This window comes from Panthera tigris, chromosome C1 (assembly GCF_018350195.1).
Source record: "Panthera tigris isolate Pti1 chromosome C1, P.tigris_Pti1_mat1.1, whole genome shotgun sequence".
Taxonomy (NCBI): domain Eukaryota; kingdom Metazoa; phylum Chordata; class Mammalia; order Carnivora; family Felidae; genus Panthera; species Panthera tigris.
In genome coordinates this window covers 40285123-40305484 of record NC_056667.1, presented here as the reverse complement: position 1 = coordinate 40305484, position 20362 = coordinate 40285123, and the positions used below count along the sequence as shown (strand labels likewise).

The window sequence follows — 20362 nt, the reverse complement described above, 5'->3', positions numbered from 1 at the left end:
ATAAATGAGATTATCCTTTTATTCATTATCTGTTTTGAAGATAGTTTCCCAATTTACATTTTTACTTTATTGTGCTTTTGGGGATAAGGAAGATTTTTATTTTGACAATATGTATTGGACTTTTTTTTCATAGTTTTTCCCTTTATGTTTGTAATTGGGAAGCCCTTTCCATCCTGACTTAATATTCAGTTTTTGTATTCTTCAGAGTGCTAAACTTAATGCTTTACACAGAGTAGATGTGACATTGATATGAGATTTTAGATCTTAAAACAATTTTGTTATATGAATGGCAAGCACAGAGTGTTTTTATTTGGGCAAAGGACCTACAATACAAGAAGCAAAGAGGTAAATAGAAAATAGCCACTAATGAAAATTATTTGATAATCTTTATTGACCAGTATGCTTCATAAATGACCCGAACCTTTGCTCCCTAAAAAGTTATTTTGTTTATTTTTTTAAATGTTACTCATTTTTGAGAGAGAGAGAGAGAGAGAGAGAGAGAGAGCATGAGCAGGGGAGGGGCAGAGAGAGATGGGGATAGAGGATCTGAAGTGGGCTCTGCGCTGACAGCAGCGAGCTTGATGCAGGGCTCGAACTCATGAACCATGAGATTGTGACCTGAGCTCAAGTTGGATGTTCCACCAACTGAGCCACCCAGGCGCTCCCCCCCTAAAAAGTTATTTTCAATACTTTCTTACCTATTAATTATAATCTTTAGGTTTCTTTCAACTTTCAGGGGAACATTGATGTTTGGGGAAAAAAATGACTTAAGACTTTTAATTTCACAGACACAAATATTAGCTTTTAGAGTAGTCTGATAGAGTGTATGTATGCATTGTTGGGTGTAATCTCAAGTTCTTGTAGGACCCAGTGACACACTGTAAATAACCATGTAAAAATGAGTAGTATTTTCTGGAATCCTTTTGTCTCAGAACCTCTAAATATCCATATATTTATGATTCTTTTGATAACTATAGGTGTTATGTTAGTGATCTTTTTGTTTAAATTTATATGTTTGAGCAGCAGGTTATGCAAGAGCTGCACCTTTGAACCTGTGAGGTCAGAATCTGTGGTGTGGAGGGAGAAACAATGCAGCATTGCCTTGTAGTCTTTGCTGTTAAAGTCTTACTTGTTCTTGGATAAAGTCATACTTCAGAGTGGTTTTACACAGCCTCTGAGATGGGTTCTTTCCAACCTTAAAAGTCTAATATACTTCTTCTGATACAGAATCTTAATCTGGTTTTTCTCAAAAGAATAGCTGTCATAGTTAAAACAAGTATTTGTAGGGACTGGTAGGTTATAATATTCGAAATAAGGAAATGATTGGGAGCACTAAAGTATTTCTGACTTGCAAAAATGTTAATGGGACAAAGGGGGGGAAAATTCAGTTTTGAGGATTGTACTTGGGGGAAAAATCCATGCGATACTTATTATACATTTTGTTTCTTCTAGATTATAGGTTTGATTTCCTTATTGTTTCTACTGAGATAGGCTATCATTTTTCTTTTGGGGGCAGTTTCAACTTTTGGCCCCAACTTGTGCTGGCATTTTTTAAATTAAAAAATGGCAGCAGCTGGCATTACAGGCATCATTAATATGAAATGTATTCATAGGTTTTTTAAAATTAATATGGAATTTGAGACCCAGAGAGGGCTTATAATTTGCCTTAATGATAGTTACCCAGTGACAGAACTGGGGTAATGCTTTTCATCCTAGTGATTATAACATTGCAACAATGTGCCTAATTCCATGTGGAAGTTATTAATACAGTCCCAGTATCCAACTTTCACTACACATTTTCCTCTGTGAAAGGAAATAATTGGAATGTATTAATAGTCATTTATTTTATATTGATAGAATCCTTTTTCTTCTCCTCGTGTTTAGTTGCCTTTACAAATATAAAGGTTTAATACTACATATTCCTTCCAAATGAACTTGAAAGAAGGTAATAAATTCTATACACAGTGTATTTGTTAAAACTTGGGAATCTGAAGGAAGATAAAAACTGTATAAAATGTCTGTTTGTTAGGCATTTAAATGGCAGATAAAGAAAGTGTTTATAAATCTGTTTTCAGTATATTGTAGTGTATCAGTCTAAAGGAGCTTTCTGTTTAGAGTAATTGCTGATGAAGGTTTGAAGTAGTCTTTTTTTCTTTCCTTTTTCCTTTTAGCTTTCTTGTCATTAAAAATTGGAAAGTTCTAAAGAAATGTTGCTGTCGGGGCGCCTGGGTGGCTCGGTCGGTTAAGCATCCGACTTCAGCTCAGGTCATGATCTCATGGTCTGTGAGTTCAAGCCCCGCGTCGGGCTCTGTGCTGACGGCTCAGAGCCTGGAGCCTGTTTCAGATTCTGTGTCTCCCTCTCTCTCTGCCCCTCCCCTGTTCATGCTCTGTCTCTCTCTGTCTCAAAAATAAATAAACGTTAAAAAAGAAATTTTAAAAAAATAAAGAAATGTTGCTGTTAAAACAAAACAAAAAAAAGCAAAGGCAGTTATACTCAGAGCAATGTTTGTAATATCCTTATTAATGCATAGAATAAATTGTTAGATGAACTAATTTATGGTTCATGTTAATATAAAACCACATAAATATAAAACATCATAATTTACAATGTAAAGGTAGGCATTATCATGTAAAATAGAATCAGTGTGTCTAACAATAGCTGACTATAGTTTCATGAGCTACATCTCTGATGGTTAGTTTTTCTTTTTTTGTTGATTTACTTTTTTTTAAGTTTATTTATTTAGTGAGCGAGAGCACAAGCAGGGGAGGAGCAGAGAGAGAGGGAGAATCCCTAGGAGGCTCCACACTGTCAGTGTGGAGCCCTGTATGGGGTTTGATCTTATGAACCATGAGATCATGATATGACCTGAGCTCAGATCAAGAGTTGGACACTTAACCAACTGAGCCACCCAGGTGCCCCTGATTGGTTAGTTTTTCTGAAACTGTTTCAAACTTCGGAAAACATTGGGATTTTTGTTGGCAATAACTTCAAGAAATAAAAATTATAAGAATTTCTATTTTTGCCCCTAGAGGAATAATTGGTGTGGGCCTGCTGAAAGCACCTATAAAACTGGACAAAATATATGAAATAACTGTCTTTAGGTATTGGACAACAGGCAATGTAATAGGTCTATGATCGCTGAGAAAAGGGAAACAAATAAGGTGAGCTCTGTAGTTCCCTCTGATTTCTGCCTTGGAGAAGTTTCCTAGACCATTATTTACAGAAAGGGAACCCAAGCAGAACATGACAGTCTTGTTGACATGAAAAGACCTGGGAGATCCATGGTGCTGAGATGACTGGAATGTTTTGGGCAGAATACTAGAGAAAAGAGAGCTATGTAGAGAAAACTCCAGAAATCTGGATTGTGCTGCCCTCAAATCTTTGGCTTAATAGTAATCTGAATATCACAGGCTGAGTTGAACAATTCCTGGGGTTAGGAGACTATTAAATTCCTTCCTGCCAGAGGAAAGAGACTCTGTTGAACATACAGTTAGTAGAGTCTCCAGAGGAATATTTTCTATATTAGTATAGACATTTTAACAATGTTTGTTCTTCCAATCCATGAGAATGGAATGCTTTTCCATTTCTTTGTGTCCTCTTCAATTTCTTTCATAAGTGTTCTATACTTTTCAGAGTACAGATCTTTTATCTCTTCAGTTACATTTATTTCTAGGTATCTTACTGTTTTTGGTGCAATTGCAAATGGGGTAATTTCTTTCTCTGCTACTTCGTTATGGGTGTATAGAAATAAAACAGATTTCTGCACAATAATTTTATATCCTATGACTTTGAACTCCTGTATTAGTTCTGGCAATTTTTTGTGGAGTCTTTCAGGTTTTCTACATATGGTATCATGCCATTTGTATATAAAGTTTGACTTCTTCCTTGCTAATTTATATACCCTTTATTTATTTTGTTGTCTGATTGCTGAGCCTAGGACTTTCAGATTGTGTTGAACACCAGGGGTGAGAGTGGACATCCTTGTCTTGTTCCTGACTGTAGGGGAAATGTTCTCAGTTTTTCCCCATTGGGGATGATAATTAGCTATGGGTCTTTCATATATTGCCTTTGTGATGTTGAAGTATATTCCATCTATCCCTACTTTGTTGAGGGTTTTTATCAAAAATGGATGCTGTGTTTTGTCAAATGCTTTTTCTGCATCTGTGGACAGGATCATATGGTTCTTATCCTTTCTTTTATTAATGTGTATCACATTGAATGATTTGTGAATATTGAACCAGCTCTACATCCCAGGAATAAATCCCATTTGATCATGATGGATAGTTCTTTTAATGTACTGTTGAATTCAGTTTGCTAGTATTTTGTTGAATTCAATTTGCTAGTATTTTATTGAGAATATTTGCATCCATGTTCATTAGGGATGTTGGTTTGTAATTCTCCTTTTTAGTGGGGTCTTTGCCTGATATTGGAATCAGGGTAATGCTGGCTTTGTAGAATGAGTTTTGAAGTTTTCCTTCTGTTTCTATTTTTTGGAACAGTTTGGGAAGAATAGGTATTAACTCTTTAAATGTCTAGTAGAATTACCCTGGTAGAAACCGTCTGGCCCAGGACTCTTGTTTGCTGGGTGATTTTTGATTACTGATTCAATTTCTTTGCTGGTTATGGACCTGTTTAAATTTTCTATTTCTTCCTGTTTCAGTTTTGGTAGTGTGTGAGTTTCTAGGAATTTGTCCATTTCTTCCAAATTGCCCAGTTTGTTGGCATATAATTTTTCATAGTATTGTCTTACAATTGTATTTCTCTGGTATTGGTTGTGATCTCTTTATGATAAGGCTGACTAGGGGTTTGTTAATTCTTTGAAAGAACCAGCTATTAGTTTTGTTTCTAAATTGTTTATATCTGCTCTATAATTTCCCTTTTTCTGCTGGCTTTAGGGTTTATTTGCTGTTACTTTATTAGCTCCTTTAGTATAAGGTTAGATTGAGTATTTGGGACCTTTCTTGCTTCTTGAAATAGGCCTGAATTGCAATATACTTCCTTCTCAGCACTGCCTTTGCTGCACCCCAAAGGTCTGGACTATTGTGTTTTCATTTTCATTTGCTTCCATTTATTTTTTAATTTCTTCTTTAATTTCCTGCTTAATCCATTCATTCTTTAGTAGGCTATTCTTTAACCTCCATGTATTTGAGGGCTTTCTAAATTTTTTCTTGTGGTTGACTTGAAGTTTTATAGCATTGTGATCTGAAAACATGCATGGTAGGATAATTGATCTTTTAGTACTAGCTGAGGACTGATTTGTGACCCAGTAGATGATCTATTCTGGAGAATGTTCTATGTGCTCTTGAAAAGAATGTATTCTGCTGCTTTAGAATTGAATGTTCTGAATATATGTTAAATCTATCCAGTCCAGTGTGTCATTCAACACCATTGTTTCCTTGTTGAGGGTTTTCTGCTTAGATGATCTGTCCATTGTTGTAAGTGGGGTGTTAAAGTCCCCTACTATTATGATATTATTATCAATGAGTTTCTTTATGTTTGTTATTAATTCATTTATACATTTGGGTTCTGCCAAGTTGGAGCCATAAATATTCATAATTGTTAGAATCATCTTGATTCTAACACCTTAATTGTGATATAATGTCTGTATTCATCTTTTGTTACAGTCTTTGTTTTAAAATCTAGTTTGTCTAAGTATGGCTGCTCTGGTTTTCTTTTGATGTCCATTCAATCTGCAGCTGTCTTTAGGTCTAAAATGAGTCTCTCCTAGGCAGCTTATAGATGGATCTTGTTATTTTTTTTTTTAATTTTTTTAACGTTTATTTATTTTTGAGACAGAGAGAGACAGAGCATGAACGGGGGAGGGGCAGAGAGAGAGGGAGACACAGAATCAGAAGCAGGCTCCAGGCTCCGAGCCATCAGCCCAGAGCCCGATGCGGGGCTCGAACCCACGGACCGTGAGATTGTGACCTGAGCTGAAGTCGGACGCTTAACCAACTGAGCCACCCAGGTGCCCCTCTTGTTATTTTTTTTAAAATCCATTCTGATACCCTACATCTTTTGATTGGGGCACTTAGTTCATTTATATTCAGAGTGATTATTGAAAGTTATGAATTTAGTGCCATTGTGTTACCTATAGAGTTGGTGTTTCTGGTGATGCTCTCTGGTCCTTTCTAGTTTTTCTGCTTTTGGTCATGATTTTTGTTTTCTTGTTTTTTTGTTTTTTGTTTTTTGTTTTTTTTCCACTCAAAGTGTCCCCCTTAAAATTTCTTGCAGGGCTGGGTTAGTAGTCACAGACTGCTGTAGTTTTTGTTTTTCTGTGAAACTCTTTGTCCTTCTATTCTGAATGACAGTGTTGCTGGATAGACTATTCTTGGTTGCATACTTTTCCAATTTAACATGGTGAATATATCCTGCCACTCATTTCTGGCCTGCCAATTTTCTATGGACAGATCTGCTGCAAACCTGATTTGTCTTCCGTATAGTAAGGAGTTTTTTTCCTTGGTGCTTTCAAGATTCTTTCCTTGTTGGTGTATTTTGTGAATTTGACAATGATATGTCTTGGCAATGGCCAGCTTTTGTTGAATTTAATGAGAGTTCTCTCTGCTTTTTGGATTTTGATCTCTGTGTCTTTCCCCAGATTAGGGAAGTTTTCAGCTATAATTTGTTCACATAAGCTTTCTGCCCCCTTTTCTGTTTCTTCATCTTCTGGGGATTCCTATCATACAAATGTTATAACATTTTAGTAAGTTGCTGAGGTCCCTGAGTTTACCTTTGTGATCTATTTTATTTCCCTCTTCTTTTCAGCTTCATTATTTTCTATAATTTTATCTTTTATGTCCCTAATTTGCTCCTCTGCCTCATCCATATTGGATGAGGTTTTTCCTCATCCATTGGAGGTTTTTGTGACCTCCATTTGGGTTTGCATCTCACTTACAGCTTTTTTTTATTTCGGCCTGACTAGATTTTAGTTCTTTTATCTTTGCAGAAAAGAATTCTCTGGTGTCTTCTATGCTTTTTTTTAAGCCCAGTTAGTATCCTTATAATCATTGTTTTAAATTCTAGTTCAGACTCTTAGTTATATATGTATTGATTAAATCCCTAGCCATCATTTCTTCCTAGTTTCTTTCTTTCTTTCTTTCTTTCTTTCTTTCTTTCTTTCTTTCTTTCTTTCTTTCTTTCTTTCTTTCTTGAGGTGAATTCATCCATCGTGTCATTTTGGAGGAAGGAAAAAATGTAATAAAATGAAATAAAAGTTTAAAAAATTAGAAAAAATCAAATAAAGGAAGCTAGATCCTAGGTGTGTTTTGGTCTGCTTGTTAAGGGTAGCTTGATAGATAAAACAGACAAGAGAAAAGAAAAAAAATTTAAATAAATAAGTAAATAAGTTCTCTTTCTGTATCCAAGAAAAAAACAACAAGCAAAATAGAAGAAAAAAAAAAAAAACCCAAAGAACGAATGAACATACAAAAAAAAAAAAACCCTAAATGAATCAGGTTTTCCCTAGAGCTGAAACTTGCAGCACTTTATGATCAGTAGACTAAGTGCCTGGAAGGGATTTGTGCTGGTCTTCTGGGGGAGGTCTTTTGCTCTGATTCTCAGGTTTACTTGCCCTAGTGGAGTGCTAGGAGCAGGGCTTAGTGTAACTGCTTCATTCTCCACTTGGTGGCTCTGGTTAGCTCACTGGGGTTGATCAGTGTTATGCTAATGGTGAAAGTGGCTTCACCCTGTTCTCTTAGTCTCCCCGATAGGGAAGTTTCTGGACTCATAGACTAGTGATCATTCACCCCTCCTGTGTCTCTAGTTCCGTCAGCTCCCTGCCTTCCCCCATCCATGTTCGAGCTGTCTGCCTGCCAGGCAGCACCTCTCTCCAGAGTTTTATCTCCAGAGGCAACTGTGTTTCACAACCCAACACTTCAGAGACCCCTATAGCTCAGCCTGTGGTGATCCTCTGGGGAAGGGTCTCGCTTTGCTGTGGCTGGTACTGGCTTGTCCCAGAAAATGTTTGCATGACCATGTAGCAGCAGTGGCTCAGAGTTTAAGGTAAATCCCAACACACAGCCAGCGCCTTTGTTTCTATTATAGGTGAGTGGGTAGCTCTATGGCACCTACCGGGTCTTGCCTGTGGAGATCTGTATTGCCTCTACAATATGTGCTCCAAGCAGGGTAACCACTTCTCCCTGCCAGACCCAGGGGATCCTTAGTCTGTGCTGCCCACTCCCGGGCCTCCTCCCTGCTTTCTTGCCAGAGTGCTACTAGGCGCTAGCCTCGGAAACCAGACTCTTTGTTCTGCTGTTTATAAAAAACTGGCAGTATTGAAACCCTCTGCTTCTCCCCACCTCCATCAGTTGTTTTGGGGAACAGTTTTCTTGTGCAGTCCCCTGCACATGTTTGCACTCTTTTTCTCTAGGTACTTTGAGGGGGAGGTGTTTTTGTTGTGCGAATGGAGGCTCTGCTCAGTCTCCCCCTCTTTCTCTTCTTTGAAAAAATGGATCCCTCCTCTCTTTCATTCTGTGGCTCTTCTCTCCCCCAGTTCACCTCTGCAGACAGGTGTACCTGCCGCATTCTCTCCCTTAAATTATGCAGATTGTTCTGTTAATCCTCAGATCAATTTCCTAGTTGTTCAAAATGGTTTGATGTTGATCTAGCTGTGTTCCAGGTACAAGACAAGCCTAGGATCCCCTTACTACTCTGCCATCTTAACTCTTCCCTATATTCTTATAGTTTTATTTGATATTCTTATTTGATACTACAACCAAAACTGGTAAATGATCATTTCTTAAAGGCTAGTTGCAATGTAAAATCTGAAACCACATCAGCGAAATTGTGGTATTCTGTTATATGAAAATTCATTGGAATATCTTTACTTTCACTGCATGATTTTCTAATACCATGAAATAGTCATTTGGAAAATATTGGTTCACTTAGTTATATAAATAAATGAAATATTGACAAATTGCATTATATGATATCAGTAAATCACTTTTTTTTTTAAAAGTTTATTTATTTTGGGAGAGAAAGTGAGTATGCACAAGAGGGGCACAGAGAGAGAGAGAGGGAGAGAATCTCAAGCAGGCTCCATCCACACTGTCAGCATGGAGCCTGGTGCGGGGTTAGAATTCACAAACTGAGATTATGACCTGAGATGAGTAAGAGTTGGTTGCTTAACCAACTGAGCAACCCAGGTGCCCCAATAATTTGTTAATACCATCACTAATCTCACAGAAAAGTATTTTAAGTATGGGGAAGTTATCAAGCTCATAATAACATATACAAAGTTTTTAAAAATTTGGGATTTAGTTTGAAGCCTCAAATTTTATCATTGACCAAAAAATGTCAGATTTTTCCCTTGGGTTGACAGGCTTACTTTGTTCCTTTTTAAGAAAATGTCAAGTCTGAATAACATAATGTAATATCATTTATTCAAGTAAAAATAGTGTTCTGTGAGAAACACAGTTCATCTCACATTATAAACAAGTCCTTTTCCTCAGAACAATGATTATACTTTAATATGTAACAGAAGTGCTTTATGGGTACTTCCGGTTTCATCACACATAATATTAAATGCACTGAGATTTAATAAAGGTAACCATTTTTGTTACTTCATGGCTTTTTTTTTTTAATGCAAGTATTTGGTGGTTAAGGATATAAGGACTAGGGGCACCTGGGTGGCTCAGTCAGTGAAGCGGCCGACTTCGGCTCAGGTCATGATCTCACAGTCCGTGAGTTCGAGCCCCGTGTCGGGCTCTGTGCTGACAGCTCAGAGCCTGGAGCCTGTTTCGGATTCTGTGTCTCCCTCTCTCTGACCCTCCCCTGTTCATGCTCTGTCTCTCTCTGTCTCAAAAATAAATAAACATTAAAAAAAATTAAATTTAAAAAAGGATATAAGGACTAGTAGTTCAGGTTAACACCACTACTTCGATTTGTGATAAAGTAGCAGGAATATTACTTAGCATTACTTTTGTACAATCAGTCTCAAGCAGTCCTAGGCATCTGTGAACTATACTTTTGAGAATCGCTGCTTTAGATCCACCCTAAAAAGTGTTGTGAAGGAGTCTAAAGAGGATCAGTCTGATATGCATGAAAATTAAGGGCCTGTCAGAATAAACTTCCACGCTCTTTAAAGGCAAACCAGTAAATGTAGATACTCATTAGTGTAATTTTCATAATGAACGGCATTTAGTCAAAAATAGTAGACATGAGAAGTATCCACGTTTGACTCATAACTTGGAGAAAAATTTGAAAATAAAAATCCTTAAATGGCAAAAATAATAGAATTAACATGAAGATTTTAAAACAGCTGTTTTAACTATTCTTAAGAGTTTAAAGGAAATCGAGAATGCAATGAGGAAAGAAATGAAAAATACTGAAAATTGACTAAATGGAGATTCTAAAGTATAAGATCTACTAAGAAAGAATTTACTCAAAAGAATTAAGAGGTAGATGCTGTTGAAGAAAAGATCAATTAATTTGAAGACATAACAATAAAAGCAATGCAAAATGAAGTACACACAGCAAAACTACAGGAGTGAGGTGGTAGAATGCAGCCTGAGTGGGGACAAATTGAGTGGTCTAATGTATGTATGATTAGAGTGCCTGAACTAGAGGGACTAGTAGAAAGGGAAAAATGTTAAAAGAATAGTAACACAAAACTACCCAAATTTCATGAAAAATGTAAACTCACAGACAAGTGTAAGAAACTTAGTAACTCCAAGTAGGAGTAACTCACAGGAAGCCATATCAAGACAGATCATAATAAAATTGCTGAAAATCAGTAGTACAAGAAGTTCATCCAGCAACAGTCAGACTGGTCTGTCAAAATTAAGTGCAACTGGTGGAAACCTAGAAGCATTGACAATAGGGGTGCACAAGATTCAAGGGCTAGTCTTGATGCCCTGCAATGGTTACGAGAGCAAGAAAACAAAGCACATACTGCCCAGCAGCTTCTGGAAATTCCTAATCCACAACGTCAAGGAGCTTGAAGTGCTGCTGATGTGCAACAAATCTTACTGTGCAGAGATTGCTCATAATGTCTCCTCCAAGAACTGCAAAGCCATTTTGGGAAGAGTAGCCCAGCTGTCTGTCAGAGTCACCAATCCCAATGCCAGGCTGCACAGTGAAGAAAGTGAATAAGCGGCTTTTGTGCATATCATATTTGTGTTAATAAAAGCATAAAACTGCAAAAAATATTAATCAGAGGTGAGGAAAAAAAGACACATTGTATATAGGAAAGAGATTTAAAAATAATGACTACAGACTTATTATCAGAAGCAATGCAAGCCAGGAGACAATCAGTGATATTTTTAAGTGTTGAAGGAATAAAATGTTAACTTAGAATACTACATCCAACAAAAATATCTTTCTAAAATGAAGACAAAATAAATATATTTTTCACAAACAAAAGCTGCAAGAAATGCTAATGGAAGTTCCTTAGGCTGAAAGAAAATTATAACAGAAAATTAGATTAATACAAATAAATGAAGAACACCAGAAATTGTAAATATGTGGGTACATATGAAAATTTTTTAATTTTTAATTTTTTTAAATGATTAAAAATATATTGTGGGGTTTATGAATTATGTAGAAGTAAAGGTGTGTGGAAATATAAGTATACTGTTGTAAGACAAGTCCTATATTATTTGAAGGCAGACTGTATTAAATTAAAAATGCATATTATAAACCCTAGATCATTAACTAAAACAATGAAATACAGATAATAGTTATCAAGCCAAGGGTTAAAATAGAATGGAATATCTAAAAATACTGAATAAATTCAAATGAAGATAGAAATAGATGATAAAAAATAGGATGAATAGAAAACAAGACTGTATAGTAATTACAATTAATATAAATTAGCTTACATTCTTATTAGAAGGTAGAAATTGTGAGACTGGATAAAAAAGGAAAACCAATGATATGTGTACAAGTAAACCACTTAATATATTTTTTAAAGTTTTTATTCATTTATTTTGAAAAGGAGAGATAGAGAATCCCAAGCACGCTCCAGGCTCAGCTTGGAGCCTGATGCAGGGCTCTGTCTCATGACTGCAAAATCAGTACTTGAGCTGAAATCAAAAGTCAGATGCTTAACTGATTGAGCCACCCACGCACCCCAAAACCCACTTTAAATATGAAGCATAATATTGAAATATATATATGAAAACAGTATAAGTATGAATATGAATATAAATATAAACATGAAATATAAATATATGAAAACAGTATATATATGAAAACAATATATATATGTAAAAACAGTAATCAGTATTATGTTATTAATAACATTGTTACTAAATTAATATTAAATGAAGTAGACTTCTGGGCAAGAAATATGAGGGCCAAATGGAGACATTTCATGATGAAAATGGGAACTCATCACAAAGACCAAAGTATCATAAATGTGGACATGTCTAATAACAGAGTTTGAAAGCATATGAAACAAAACCTGATAGAACTGAAATGAGAAATGGACAAATCCACATTCATAGTTGGAGATGATAGCAGTCCTTTCTCATACTAATGTTCAGAACAACAGATGGCAAATATGAACAACATATCAACCAGTTTGACCTATTTGAAGTGTGTAAATTCCTCATAATTATAGCAGAATACATATTCTTTCATGTGCAGTTGGTACATTCATTAAGGCAGAAAATATACTTAGCCATAAAACAAATCACTGAAAGTTTAAAGACCATGTGAACTGTGTTCTCCGAAAACAGTGGAATGAAAATAGAAATCAAAAGTCTAGAAAATCCTGATATATTTGGAAGTTAAACAACATATTTTTAAATCATGGGTCAAAGAAGGAATCACAAAGGAAATTAGAAAATATTTTGAACTAAATTAATATGGAAAATGGCATGTCAACAATTGTTAGATGCTGACAAAGTGGTATTGAGAGGGAAATTTATGGTTCAATTGCTTAATTACAAAAGAGTTCTAAAAACAATGACCAATTTCAACTAAGAAATAGTGTTCCACTAGTTCCATTTGCACCAAGAAGTGTTCTCTCCCCTCCTTCTACTTACAGGAATAGAATTTACATTCACTCCTAAAACAGCTAAATAAACCACCCAAAAGGCTTAGAAGGAGTACTATCAGGAATAGTGTCTGCTCACAAGCTATATTGGAAAATCTCATAATTTACGAGGCTTGGATAGAGTATTCAAGGCTTCAAGGTTTTTGCATCCGTAATGGGGAATAATTAGCTTTAGATTATATACTGTTCACATGAAACCTACTGACATCTTAATATCAAGACCCAAGAGCTGTTTCTAAGTAACTTATCTGCATCCTAGACAAAGCCTAAGAATATTTATAGGAACAAAAAATATTCAGCACCCATTAAGGTAAAATCCACAAAATTCAAAATTGTCAGCAGGCCTGTGATTGCAGCATCAAGCCTGTGGCAGCGTTCAATAAACTGGGGCTAATGCAAGATGGCATAATATATGGGAATGATGATATGAAAGAGACCGTAAGAAGGCTTCCTGAGAACTTTTACAACAACAGGATGTTTCACATTAAGAGAGCATTGAACCTGACCATGAAGCAGCAGATTGTGCCTAAAGAGCATTGGACAAAATGTGAAGAGTATAAATTCTACCTTGAACCGTATCTGAAATGAGTTATTTGGGAAAGAAAAGAGAGAGAAGAATGGGCAAGGAAATAATCATGGAGTTGATATCTGTGGTTGTAACTGTCTTCCAAATATAATTTTTTAATGTTTGTTTATTTTTGAGAGAGATACAGAGCATTAGTTGGGGGCGGGGACGGGGAGGAGTGGGGACAGAGAGAGATGAAGACACAGAATCCAATGCAGGCTCCAGGCTCTGAGTTGTCAGCACAGACACTGACACAGGGCTCGAACCCGTGAACCATGAGATCATGACCTGAACCGAAGTCACACGCTCACCCGACTAAGCCACCCAGGTGCCTCTGTCTTACAAATATTTTTTAAGAAGTTGGATAAACATGAAGCATACAATTAGAACCATTTGAGCTACAAATGTATTACTTTAAATGTCTATTGTAATTATAAAAATAAAAAGATACGAAAGATTTCAAATCATAAGTCATTGGAAATGTTAAAAATGATCCAAATTGAGTATCTGGAGATGAAGACCATGATGTCTGAGATGAAAAATTTACCAGATGGGATTAACAGATTAGACATTGAAGAAGAAAAGATTAATAAATTTGAGGGCATCATATTACAAACCAATTTGGAAAGGAGTTTGGCAGTTTCCTACAAACTTAAAAATATACTGACCATTCTTCATTTAGGTATTTACCCAAGAGAAAAAAAAGCATATGTCCTTCAAGACATGTACATTATTGTTCATGGCAATTTATTTCTAAAAGCACCAAACTGTAGAAAACCTCATATGCTCGTAAGCCAGTGGATGGGTAAACATTGTGGTATACCTATACTTAGTAATAAAAGAAATGCACTATTGTTACACACAACAATGTGAGAGAAGCTCAGACTACTTTGACTGAAAGAAGCCAGATTTCAAAAGTATATATTCTGCAATTTCATTTATGTAAAATTCTAGATAATTCTCAATAAACCATTGTTACAGAAATCAAAATCCTCAATTCTCTGGGGATGAAGTTAGGATAGTGTAGACGAATTACCAAGTGGCATAAGAAAACTTTGCAGGGGTCATGGATAAATTTACAATCTTGATTATGATGGTAGTTTTACTTTTTGAATATATTTGTCAAAACTTGTGAGATTGTAGATCTTAAATATATGCAGTTTATTTTATGTCAATCATAATAAAGCTGTTAAAGTTTTTTTTTAAAGAGCAAATAAAATCCAAAGTAAGTATAGAAGGAAACAAATTATATATGTGTATACACACACACAGAAATTAACAAAGCAGAAAATAGAAGAAGAATGAACAAAAAATAAAACTTCAAGCTGTTTTTTTTTGAGCGATGAATAAAATTGATAATTTACTTGATACTGCGAATAAGAACAAAAGACCCACAAAGTTATTCATATTGGAAATGAAAGGAACCTGTAGACATTAAATAGGTTGTAAGGCAACATGAAGAACAAATTTATACCAGTAAATTAATGTTTGGCAGACTTTAAGAAGCTATAAAAATTATATTAAAGGTACAAATTATAGCTGACAGAAGAATATTATAAAATCTGAATAGATGTACATCAGTTATTTAAATTGAATTGACAATCAAAGTCTTCCCACAAAGAAAATCTGGTATTAGATGGCTTCACTGGTAAAGTCTGTCTAATATTTAAGGAAGAAATACTAGCAATCATTCATAAATCAAGGATGAAATATTTTCTAATTCATTTTGTGAAATCAGCATTATTCTAATACCAAAACCAGACAAAGGCATTATTGTAAAAGAAAGCTACAGACCAATATTTCTCACAGTTATAGAGGGAGAAATCCTTTACAAAGTATTTGCAAGTTGAATTCAGTAAAATGTAATAAAATATACACATACGTATATAATATACCTCATGGTCAAGTAAGTTTAGCCAGGAAAGCAAATCTTATTTAACAGCTTATAATTTATTCTTGTAATCCACCATATTAGAATAATAAATGAGAAAATTTATCTGATCATTACAGTAGGTGGAGGAGAAAGCATTTAATACCCATTCATGTTGTTAAAAAAACAAAACAACTCACAACTAGTAAGAATAGAAAGAAACTTTGTCAACCTCATAAAGCACATTGATGAAGAACATATAACTAATGTAATACTTCATAATTAAAGGCTAAATTCTTGACTCCTAAGATCAAGAACAATGCAAGGTCCACTCATAAAACATCTATTCAGCGCTTTGTAGAAGACATGCAAATAGCCAGTAAGCACACAAAAAGGTGTCCAGTGTTGTTAGTTATTATTAATCTTCAGGGAATATAAATTAAAGCCACAGTTCAAAACCACGCCCACTGGAAAGGCTAAAATACAAAAAGAAAGTTCTTATTCATAGTAATATGTGGCAACGGGAACTTTGGTGGAGTGCATGATGGTATAATCACTTTGGAAAAGTTTGGCAGTTTTTTTATAAAGTTGATCATACAATCTAACATTCCATTCTTAGGTATTTATTCAAGAAAAATCAACACATATTTACAAAAGAGTTTTCACAATAAGTTCATAGTAGCTTTTTTTTTGCAGTAAGGAAAAAAAACAGAAACAACCCAGATGGTCATCAGCTGGTGAATGTATAAACATTGTGCTCTGTCCGTATGTATTTTCTTTGCTGCTGTGTAACAAAGGCTGCAATTAGTATGTTACCTCAAGGCTCAATTAGGGAAGTGTATACACTTTTGCGATTACTAATGTGGTTGCTGACAGGATTTATTTCCATGTGGGCTGTTGAACTGAGAGACTCAGCTCTTCACTCACTCTTGGTTGGAGGCTTCTCTCCCTTCCTTATTATGTTTGTCTCTCCATATACCAATTCAAAACAAGACAGTTGGTTTCATCAGAGTGAACAAGTAAAGGGCAAGAGAGAGTGTGCTAAGAAGATGGAAACTGTAGTCTTGTAACCTATCTCAGAAGTCCACATCCCATCACCATTATTATATTGTCTTCATTAGAAGTAACTTGGTACAGCCCATGCTCACAGGGAGGGAATTACAAAGGGCATGCATACCATGAGGTGGAGAGCATTGAAAGCCATTTCAGAAGCTGCCTATCTTACAATATAATAGAATACTACTAAACAATGAAAAAGAACTTTATTGGTACACACAGAAATATAGGTGAAGATCAAAAACATTATGCAGAGCAAAAGAACCCAGACATAAAAGATAACAGACAAAACTCATCTTTAGAGTAAGAAGGAAGAAGATCCATGGTTGGGTAGGGTTAGGTTTTTGTTTCAAAGAGGTATGAGTACCTTTTTGTGACATAGGAAATGTTCTTTATCTTAATTGTGGCAGTGGTTGCACTGGTGTATATATTTATCAAAACTCATGAGTGAGTTTTATTATATGTAAATCATAATCTAAGTTGGGATTTTGAAAAGTATGCTATTGAATTCAATGGCTTTTTTAAAAAAAAAACTTTTTCTAGTTTTATTGAGATATAATTGATAAGCAACACTGTATAAGTTTAAGGTGTACATCATAATGACTTACATATATTGCAAAATGATTACCATTATGAGCTTAGTTAACATTCATCATCTCATGTAAATACAAAAAAAAAAAGCTTTTTCTCTCTGTGATAGGAATTCTTAGGATTTACTCTCTTAACAACTTTAGAATGTAGCATACAGTAATGTTAACTATAGTCATCATGTTATATATTATATCCCTAGTACTTATTTGTATAATAACTGGAAGTTCTACCATTGACCACCTTTGTCCCATTCCCCAACTCCCTACTTCTGGTTACTATAATCTGGTCTTTTTCCTTTGAGTTTCTTTTCTTTTCTTTTTCTTTTTTTTTTGGATTCCCCATGTAGTTGAGTTATACAGTATTATTAGTCTTTCTATGTCTGACTTCTTTGACTTAGCATAATGCCTTCAAGGTCCCATGTTGTCAAAAATGGCAGAATTTCCTTCCTTTTTTTAATGATTGAATAATATTGAAATGTATATATGCATAACAACCTCTTTATCCATTGATCTGTCAGTGGACACTTAGGTTGCTTCCATATTTTGGAAGATACTGGATATTCCATATGGAAGATATTTCATATTTTGGAAGCATTGTAGATAATGCTGCTATGAACATAAGGGTGCAGATATCTCTTTGACATAGTGTTTTTATTTCCTTTGGATATATTGTTGGATCATATGATAGTTCTATTTTTAATTTTTTGAGGACCCTCCATGCTGTTTTCTATAGTGGTTGTACTAATTTATAGTCCCACCAACGGTGTCCTTTTCTCCACATTTTTGCTGGCATTTGATAACAGCCATTCTAATAGACATGAGGTGATATCTCACTGTGGTTTTGACTTGTGTTTCCCTAATAATTTGTGATGTTGAGCACTTTTTTGTGTACCTATAGACCATTTGTATATCTTTTTTAGAAAAATATCTATTCAGGACCTTGGCCCATTTTTAATTGTGTGTGTTGCTGTTGTATTGTGAGCTCTTTATATATTTTGGGTAGTAACTCCTATCAGTTTGCAAATTCAGTGGACTGTTCTTGATGACATCTATATTATCTTCACATTTTTCAGGTAACATACCAGGGTGCTATAGTGTCAGTGCTATGTTGTGTTAAGATCTTTGGTATCAGGTAGACCCAGATATGAATACTGCCTCTGAAACTTGCTGCATTCTAGTGCTTCATTGACCTGAATTATTTCAGATATCCCTGAAACAATAACTACTGTCTATTGACAACCTATACTGGCCAGGCACTATGCTAAACATTTATGTGTGTATTACCTTAGTTAATACAATCAAAATAACTAACATTTTTATAGTCCCTTGTGTATATTGGGTACATACTGATACAAAACATTTCCCATGCCTTTACGTGATTTGACCCCAATGAAGGGTTGATAGTATAATTATCCCCATGTCACAGAAGAAATTGAGACCAACAGAGAATAAATTTTTAAAATATGAGGAACTCAGTTTGTTGTCAAGATTCTGGTTTTGTTTTCTGTTCCTTTCTACCAGGAATTATTTATGTGTTACCTAAGCTTGCTGCAAAGAGTAACTGGGTCTTCAACTTAAAATCTCTTTTTGTTTTTCCTTTAAGAAACTTCTTTTAGGTTATGAATGCTAAGAGTGTCTCCAAGAGTCTAAGTGGAAGGTGTCAGGTGAAGATCGGTTTCTAAGAGGAAAGCACTGGGCAGACTTATAAGAGCATAAGCCCAGTTCCAGACAAGTACTGTTCTAGAAATACCAACCTTAACCACAAGCGAAAATACAATGTTTATATGTATTTGATATAAAAAGTATGGCTCATTTTTCTACTATTTCCATAAACGGAACAATATTTTATCAGCAGTGACATTTTTGAAGGCCAAGGTTGATAAAGTTTGTGCTTGTAAAATATATTGTGATGTTTAATCACTAATCAAAAGTGCCCAGATAGGAATTTTCTTTGGGGAAGTAAAACCATGTCACGAAGGCCATGAAGTTTTTGATTGTAGCATTGCTTACTTTGGCAACTGTGTTTCTATAGTACTTGGGTAGCATAAGCTTCCTCTCCCCACCCCCCACCGGCCACCATTTTTTCCTTTATCAGCATGGAATTATTTTTCCTCTTTTAATATATGACATAATCAGTTCTTTCAGTATTCATTCACTTATTACAAATGGGATTGAACCTAAAAGTATAGACTAGCACCAACATAATAAAAGTTAAATACTTGTAATCTTTGTACATTCTGATTCAACAATCTATAGTTCCAGAAATTAGCTGATTGATTTACATGTAGACTTGATTCCTGAAAAATGATTTGTGGGGCACTGGGAAAACTTTGATTCCTCACTGTTTTTCATTAGCATCATGTTCATTTTTGCTTTTTATCTTTAAGTCTTTTGTCTTCACTGAATAGAGTAACCTTTGGTTTGGCTCTCTTTCATAAACCAACTCTCCTTCAGGCTGAGTTTAAGTTTTCTCTCTCTCATTAAAGCCTTCTCTATTTATCCAACATATTTTTTTTTTCTTTTTTGAAATTCTGTTGCCTTTCTCTTTAAAACAATGTAAGTTTTCTTCTAGATTATGTACATTAGCTTTATTTTTTCAGTTGCTTTTGTGGATGTTATCTCTTTTTATCTTTGGGCCCTGGAAATAGTTAAGAATAGCAATATTATTCCCCATTTTATGATGCAAAACCTAAGAATGGATATTTTATTTTTTTCAAGATAAGACTTTAATCCAAATCTTCATTCCAAAATCTGCTTTCCTTCTATAATACCTCAAGTTTTATACTTTACCTGCTATTCCTACCACATGCTGAGCATTTAGTGGTATTGTCAGTTGATTGGTTTAAAACAGATTATTTACCCCCAATCACTGATAACTATTTCTTTTAAAAAGATATGCAGTTAATTAACTAGTTAATTAATTGTAGAGTCTTTTATCAGAATTAATCTTGAAGCCTGAGTTCTCAAAGGGACATTTTATTTGATCAAGATTTGAAGTTTGGACTATGGAAATTTTTCTTATTTATTCATCAGAGAAATGTCACTGACTGTGCACCATATGCTTACTATTAAAGCTAGCCCTGGATATAGACAAGTGATGATCGCATTATTTTGTTAGTAATATTCAGTCTTTTCTTATTTATACAGGAGAGATTAAACAGATTCTAGAAAATGAACTTCAGATACCTGTGTCTAAAATGCTGTTAAAAGGCTGGAAGACCGGAGATGTGGAAGACAGTGTGAGTTTCTTAATTGCCTAAAATAAAAGAATATGAAGTTA

The 20362-nt window shown here is 34.9% G+C and overlaps 2 protein-coding genes across 5 annotated transcripts in view; both read left to right on the top strand.

Moving 5' to 3' along the window:
* FAF1 (Fas associated factor 1) overlaps positions 1-20362 on the top strand; it is a 524128-nt gene that overhangs the window by 189403 nt on the left and 314363 nt on the right. For all 4 annotated transcript variants that reach the window (XM_007077228.2, XM_007077231.2, XM_007077229.2 and 1 more), the window contains one exon: positions 20230-20321. In XM_007077228.2, the coding sequence (XP_007077290.1) occupies positions 20230-20321 (92 nt within the window). The remainder of the gene's footprint in view (positions 1-20229; positions 20322-20362) is intronic.
* LOC122241336 (cytochrome b-c1 complex subunit 7-like) lies at positions 12457-13651 on the top strand. The gene has a single exon (XM_042997103.1). The coding sequence runs from the start codon at positions 13395-13397 to the stop codon at positions 13587-13589; it is 195 nt and encodes a 64-aa protein (XP_042853037.1). The 5' UTR covers positions 12457-13394; the 3' UTR covers positions 13590-13651.